Source organism: Oncorhynchus gorbuscha, linkage group LG13, assembly GCF_021184085.1.
Source record: "Oncorhynchus gorbuscha isolate QuinsamMale2020 ecotype Even-year linkage group LG13, OgorEven_v1.0, whole genome shotgun sequence".
NCBI lineage: Eukaryota > Metazoa > Chordata > Actinopteri > Salmoniformes > Salmonidae > Oncorhynchus > Oncorhynchus gorbuscha.
In genome coordinates, this window is record NC_060185.1 from 9,374,856 (window position 1) to 9,382,808 (window position 7,953).

The 7,953-nt window shown below is 47.6% G+C and overlaps 1 protein-coding gene across 2 annotated transcripts in view; it reads right to left on the bottom strand.

Moving 5' to 3' along the window:
• Positions 1-384: 384 nt before the first annotated feature.
• Positions 385-7,953, bottom strand: part of LOC123992489 (protein-tyrosine sulfotransferase 1-like) — a 78,224-nt gene continuing 70,655 nt past the window's right edge. The window contains exons 4-6 of one of the 2 annotated variants that reach the window (XM_046293659.1): positions 2,530-2,580; positions 1,695-1,755; positions 385-581 (exon numbers count right to left, since the gene is read on the bottom strand). In XM_046293659.1, coding sequence (XP_046149615.1) covers positions 1,720-1,755; positions 2,530-2,580 — 87 coding nt within the window. In that variant the 3' untranslated portion in view covers positions 385-581; positions 1,695-1,719. The remainder of the gene's footprint in view (positions 582-1,694; positions 1,756-2,529; positions 2,581-7,953) is intronic. The other variant, XM_046293660.1, reaches the window with a different exon arrangement.

The window sequence follows — 7,953 nt, forward strand, 5'->3', positions numbered from 1 at the left end:
TGGCTTTATGTGGCCTACCATTTCGTGACTTTATGTGGCCTACCATTTCGTGACTTTATGTGGCCTACCATTTCGTGACTTTATGTGGCCTACCATTTCGTGGCTTTATGTGGCCTACCATTTCGTGGCTTTATGTGGCCTACCATTTCGTGACTTTATGTGGCCTACCATTTCGTGACTTTATGTGGCCTACCATTTCGTGGCTTTTGACGTTGATTCCTCCAAGACGTTTCCACTTCATAATAACAGCACTTACAGTTGACCGGGGCAGCTCTCGCAGGGCAGAAAGGTGGCATCCTATAACAGTGCCACGTTGTAAGTCACTGAGCTCTTCAGTTCGGTGCCATTCTACTGCAAATGTTTGTCTATGGAGATTGCACGGCGGTGTGCTCGATTTTATACACCTGTCAGTGACGGGTGTGGCAGAAATAGCCGAATCCACTCATTGGAAGGGATGTCCACATACTTTTGTATATATATAGCGTATGTGTTTGTGTGTGTGTGTCCATGGAAGAGTACTGAGGTCCCCAAAAAGTGGTGGTGAGTGTATTGGATGTCTGTCCATCGGTGCCCCGTCTTGTCTGAAACACACAGCACATACGTCATTAGAGGTCTCACTCAGACACTGTATTTCACAATCAAAGGGAACTACCAGAAAGGTTGTGGATGTATCCCAAATGGCACACTATTCCCTATTTAGTACCCTATTCCCTATTTAGTGCACTACTTTTTGACCAGAGCTCTATTCCCTATTTAGTGCACTACTTTTGACCATAGCCCTATTCCCTATTTAGTGCACTACCTTTTGACCAGAGCCCTATTCCCTATTTAGTGCACTACTTTTTGATTAGGACCCATTTGGGAATCAACTTGCGATTGGCTTATACTACACCACCTGTGATTGGCTTATACTACCCACCTGTGATTGGCTTATACTTACCCACCTGTGATTGGCTTATACTACCCACCTGTGATTGGCTTATACTACCCACCTGTGATTGGCTTATACTACCCCACCTGTGATTGGCTTATACTACCCACCTGTGATTGGCTTATACTACCCACCTGTGATTGGCTTATACTACCCACCTGTGATTGGCTTATACTACCCACCTGCGATTGGCTTACACTACCCACCTGTGATTGGCTTACACTACCCACCTGCGATTGGCTTATACTACCCACCTGTGATTGGCTTATACTACACCACCTGTGATTGGCTTATACTACCCACCTGTGATTGGCTTATACTACCCACCTGTGATTGGCTTATACTACCCACCTGTGATTGGCTTATACTACCCACCTGTGATTGGCTTATACTACCCACCTGTGATTGGCTTATACTACCCACCTGTGATTGGCTTATACTACCCACCTGTGATTGGCTTATACTACCCACCTGTGATTGGCTTATACTACCCACCTGTGATTGGCTTATACTACCCACCTGTGATTGGCTTATACTACCCACCTGTGATTGGCTTATACTACCCACCTGTGATTGGCTTATACTACCCACCTGTGATTGGCTTATACTACACCACCTGTGATTGGCTTATACTACACCACCTGTGATTGGCTTATACTACACCACCTGTGATTGGCTTATACTACACCACCTGTGATTGGCTTATACTATCCACCTGTGATTGGCTTATACTACCCACCTGTGATTGGCTTATACTACCCACCTGTGTGGCATGTTGGTTGCTCCTCCTAACTGGGGTTCGGTCTCTCTGGAGTCTTCTGAAGCTGGAGGGGAGAGGAGAAAGACTCGTCAGACTTGGAGGCATTATGGGAATTCTCTCGTCTGGGACTAGAGGAGAGGAGATGTTTCATTACGAGAGGAGATCAAATCCGATCAGAGTGGGAATGTGTTGGAAATCAATCATATGTGCCAAAAGGTATGAACTGTTGAAAGAAGTCAAATTCATCATGGCTCTGCTTACACACACACACACACACACACACACACACACACACACACACACACACACACACACACACACACACACACACACACACACACACACACACACACACACACACACACACACACACACACACACACACACACAGTGTTGCTGGCAGCCCGTTATGTGTGCTTGCTGCCACATGGTGGCAGTGGTGCTCTTCCTCCCAACAGAACACATCAGTCTGGTGACTAAGAGAAAAACAGGAGACGGAAAATAACAAGAGCGCGCTAACCGCTAATGTGGGGAGGACGCATTCCAAAAATATATGAACACAAGGTGAGAAATGAGACCGGAGAACAACAGTCAGGCTACAGTACAGCAGACAGCGAGGGCAAAGCATACGCAGACTGTCATTATGACCAACAATACAAATTAAGAGAAGCAGATGGGACATTGTGTAAACAGATTAACAGCGGACACTATTTTGCCACTAATAAAGATAGACGATGGGTGCAACTAAATCAATCAAAAAGAAAGTGATAAAAATGTTTGAGTTGAATTTGGGAAATAAAACTGCAGAACAGAACTACAGGCAGAATAGCTACTGTACCTGAGATTGTTCTCTTAGAAACTCAGGTAGCTGAAATTCACCTTTAAAGACCTGGGGAAACAAAGGACTGGTTTAGAGGTAACCTTTAAAGACCTGGAGAAACAAAGGACTGGTTTAGAGGTAACCTTTAAAGACCTGCTGGAGAAACAAAGGACTGGTTTAAAGATAACCTTTAAAGACCTGCTGGAGAAACAAAGGACTGGTTTAGAGGTAACCTTTAAAGACCTGGGGAAACAAAGGACTGGTTTAGAGGTAACCTTTAAAGACCTGGAGAAACAAAGGACTGGTTTAGAGGTAACCTTTAAAGACCTGCTGGAGAAACAAAGGAGTGGTTTAGAGGTAACCTTTAAAGACCTGCTGGAGAAACAAAGGACTGGTTTAGAGGTGACCTTTAAAGACCTGCTGGGGAAACAAAGGACTGGTTTAGAGGTAACCTTTAAAGACCTGCTGGAGAAACAAAGGACTGGTTTAGAGGTAACCTTTAAAGACCTGCTGGAGAAACAAAGGACTGGTTTAGAGGTAACCTTTAAAGACCTGCTGGAGAAACAAAGGACTGGTTTAGAGGTAACCTTTAAAGACCTGCTGGAGAAACAAAGGACTGGTTTAGAGGTAACCTTTAAAGACCTGCTGGAGAAACAAAGGACTGGTTTAGAGGTAACCTTTAAAGACCTGCTGGAGAAACAAAGGACTGGTTTAGAGGTAACCTTTAAAGACCTGCTGGAGAAACAAAGGACTGGTTTAGAGGTAACCTTTAAAGACCTGCTGGAGAAACAAAGGACTGGTTTAGAGGTAACCTTTAAAGACCTGCTGGAGAAACAAAGGACTGGTTTAGAGGTAACCTTTAAAGACCTGCTGGAGAAACAAAGGACTGGTTTAGAGGTAACCTTTAAAGACCTGCTGGAGAAACAAAGGACTGGTTTAGAGGTAACCTTTAAAGACCTGCTGGAGAAACAAAGGACTGGTTTAGAGGTAACCTTTAAAGACCTGCTGGAGAAACAAAGGACTGGTTTAGAGGTAACCTTTAAAGACCTGCTGGAGAAACAAAGGACTGGTTTAGAGGTAAGTTATGTTAAAGAACATCATGGGCAGAAGATCCAGAGCTCCAGACCTTTAATGTCTATCCAACTACAGATGAAGAGCAAACTAAATGTAACATTTATTTGACCTAAAACCCTGACGAAAGCTAAAAATGGGCCAAAACACGTTGCGTTTGACTCAACAATAAAGCACTTTCATTAACGTCCACCGTTCTCCAAGAGCTGAATTTCCTCTTTACTTAATTTCCTCTTTACTTTTTTTTTGTTCGACCCCACATGATTCCATCTTTCTCTGTTATTTTGCAATCAGCCTTAGAACTGGCATCAACGAATCAAATGTCCACTTCCTCTCACTAAGTCCAGCAGGATGAGCTAATTAAAGCGTAGCCTTAGTGCTGTTGGAGTCTGACTGACTGGTGTGTTTTCTCATCCCTAATAGAAACATCGACAGCCTAACTGTGACGGGTCTTGGCATGTTAGCTGATGGGGAGCGTTATCGACTTAGTGAAAGGAGACATGTTAGCTGATGAGACAGAGACAGAGACAGACAGAGTTTAAGAGCGACAGAGAGAGAGAGAGGTACTGTAGAGGGAAAGGGAGAAGTAGAGGGAGAGCAGGGCATGAATGGGTTATGGTTGTCCTGGTGACTGTTGACATAGGAAGCAGCCAACACGTCGACATCTGGCTGAAGGAGCGTTTCAAAGTACCATGTCCACTAGGGGACAACATCAGCGAGAGAGAAGGCGAGAGGGAGGAAAGGAGAGAGGGAGGAAAGGAGAGAGGGAGGAAAGGAGAGAGGGAGGAAAAAAGAGAGAGGAGAAGGAGAGGGAGGAAAGGATGGAGAGAGGAAAGGAGAGAGGGAGGAAAGGAGAGAGGGAAGAAAGGAGAGGGAGGAAAGGAGAGAGGGAGGAAAGGAGAGAGGGAGGAAAGGAGAGAGGGAGGAAAGGAGAGAGGGAGGAGAAGGATGAAAGGAGAGAGGGATGAAAGGAGAGAGGGAGGAAAGGATAGAGGGAGGAAAGGAGAGAGAGAGGAGAAGGAGAGGGAGGGAGAGAGGAGAAGGAGAGAGGGAGGAAAGGAGAGAGAGGAGAAGGAGAGGGAGGAAAGGAGGGAGAGAGGAGAAGGAGAGAAGGAGGAAAGGAGAGAGGGAAGAAAGGAGAGAGGGAGGAAAGGAGAGAGGGAGGAGAAGGAGAGAGGGAGGAGAAGGAGAGGGAGGAAAGGAGGGAGAGAGGAGAAGGAGAGAGGGAGGAAAGGAGAGAGAGGAGAAGGAGAGAGGGAGGAAAGGAGGGAGAGAGGAGAAGGAGAGGGAGGAAAGGAGAGAGGGATGTAGTGGCTTCCTTTCGTCTTTACCATAGCCACTGCCCAAGCCTGAAGCGGGGTTGTTTGGTACGCATACAGTCCACACTCAAGGTTTCCAAACGGCCAAACATTCCAAGACATCCAGGGATATGGTGCAACAAAAATGTTTATTCTTCTTATATCTAACAAATAAATGAGTCTCCAATCAACTTAAAGCACAAAATACTTGATATGGAAAATACATATTATGGTCTGTATGTCTGTATGTCTGTATGTCTGTATGGTCAAAAAACTATACCGCTCCCGCGTCTAGCAAGGACTCCCTCTCCCAAAGGCCCAACTTCCTGCCTTCATCCTAACACAATTACCACAATACAATGAACAGGCAAGAGGGGGGGCCAAATCATAAAGGTAAGTACCTAATATTTCATCATTTACATTCATATTTAATATATTTACACAAATATACATGGAGCTCCATATGTTCGGTCTTTTATACAAATATGTCCAAATCGGCTCTAACAAGGGAGGAAAGGAGAGAGAGAGGAGAAGGAGAGGGAGGAAAGGAGGAGAGGGAGGAAAGGAGGGAGAGAGGAGAGGAAGGGGAGGAGAGGGAGGAAAGAGAGGGAGGAGAGAGGAGAGGAGAGGAGAGGGAGGAGAAGGAGAGAGGAGGGAGAGAGGAAGGAGAGAGAGAGGGGAGAAGGAGAGGGAGGAAAGGAGAGAGGGAGGAAAGGAGGGAGAGAGGAGAAGGAGAGAGGGAGGAAAGGAGAGAGAGGAGAAGGAGAGGGAGGAAAGGAGGGAGAGAGGAGAAGGAGAGGGAGGAAAGGAGAGAGGGAGGAAAGGAGAGAGAGAGGGGAGAAGGAGAGGGAGGAAAGGAGGGAGAGAGTATAAGGAGAGGGAGGAAAGGAGGGAGAGAGGAGGTGAGGGAGGAAAGGAGGGAGAGAGGAGGAAGGAAGGATTGAGGAAAGGAGGGAGGGGATCACTGTCACTGACCAGGACAAGTCAGTGACCTCGCATCCTGGCTTCTACTACGTGAGAGACTCCTGGAATTGCCCAGTGTGTGTGTGTGTGTGTGTGCTGGAAGGGGTTTGCAGGTTTTCAAAGAACTTGGCAAACTGAGTACATCATTCCAGCCCCCCCCAAAGCCCCCCACCTCTCTTCACCTCTGCTGGATGCTACACCAGACAGAAATCTAACAAAGGGACTTCTCTTGCTTTGTGCAAACAGGAAAATGATTGCATTGCAATGGTCTCGGATGGTCGCACGGCACGGTAACATGAAGTCTCTCCCGTCTTAGATTACCCAAACTCCTCGCCAGGAGTCTTCTAAACCTCTCGTTGTGCAAAAAACATTTTGATTTTGGAAGGAAAGACCCGGGGAAGAGCGAGATATTGATAATCTGTCTGGTCAGGTGAGGGCAGCACTGAGACAGGGAACAGCATGGCTGTCTGGCCAGGTGAGGGTAGCACTGAGACAGGGAACAGCATGCCTGTCTGGCCAGGTGAGGGTAGCACTGAGACAGGGAACAGCATGCCTGTCTGGCCAGGTGAGGGTAGCACTGAGACAGGGAACAGCATGCCTGTCTGGCCAGGTGAGGGCAGCACTCAGACAGGGAACAGCATGGCTGTCTGGCCAGGTGAGGGCAGCACTCAGACAGGGAACAGCATGGCTGCCTGGTCAGGTGAGGGCAGCACTGAGACAGGGAACAGCATGGCTGTCTGGCCAGGTGAGGGCAGCACTCAGACAGGGAACAGCATGGCTGTCTGGCCAGGTGAGGGCAGCACTCAGACAGGGAACAGCATGGCTGCCTGGTCAGGTGAGGGCAGCACTGAGACAGGGAACAGCATGGCTGTCTGGCCAGGTGAGGGCAGCACTCAGACAGGGAACAGCATGCCTGTCTGGTCAGGTGAGGGTAGCACTGAGACAGGGAACAGCATGCCTGTCTGGTCAGGTGAGGGCAGCACTGAGACAGGGAACAGCATGGCTGTCTGTAGTGCACTACTTTAGACCAGGACCATAGGGCTCTGTTCCCTATGTAGTGCACTACTTTAGACCAGGACCATAGGGCTCTGTTCCCTACGTAGTGCACTACTTTAGACCAGGACCATAGGGCTCTGTTCCCTACGTAGTGCACTACTTTAGGGCTCTGTGGTCTGGAAAGGCAGGATGTTAAGTGTCCTGGTTCTCCCTCCAGTTAGGATCTGCTGCCAAGGGGAACAGTATGCTGAAGCTACCCAGACTCCTCTACTCCAAGCTGGGCATGCTGAAGCTACCCAGACTCCTCTGCTGCTAAGGGGAACAGCATGCTGAAGCTACCCAGACTCCTCTACTCCAAGCTGGGCATGCTGAAGCTACCCAGACTCCTCTACTCCAAGCTGGGCATGCTGAAGCTACCCAGACTCCTCTACTCCAAGCTGGGCATGCTGAAGCTACCCAGACTCCTCTACTCCAAGCTGGGCATGCTGAAGCTACCCAGACTCCTCTACTCCAAGCTGGGCATGCTGAAGCTACTCAGACTCCTCTACTCCAAGCTGGGCATGCTGAAGCTACCCAGACTCCTCTACTCCAAGCTGGGCATGCTGAAACACTGGCTCTCCCATCTGTCCTGTGTTCCTCCATCTCTTGACGGAGAGAGTGTGCCAGCAAACATCATACATTTTCATTTTTCATTTAGGCTAAGGTACACATTCTCTACAGATTACACAGCTTCTCCCGTATTTGAATATATTTCAAATATATTGAATGTTCGATTCAAACACTAAAAACACATCTAGCAAATAGACCAGGAAACGATGTAAACAGGGAAACCTTTTCCTACCAAATAGACCTACCACCAGGAAAAGATGTAAACAGGGAAACCTTTTCCTACCTCATCACAAGGCCGCTGCTGTAATACCTCCTTGACGGTAGATGTTAAACTGTGTGTGTGTCTTTCTGTGTGTGTGTGTGTGTCTTTCTGTCTGTGTCTGTGTGTGTGTCTTTCTGTGTGTGTGTCTTTCTGTGTGTGTCTGTGTGTGTGTCTTTCTGTGTGTGTCTGTGTGTGTGTCTTTCTGTGTGTGTCTGTGTGTGTGTCTTTCTGTGTGTGTGTCTT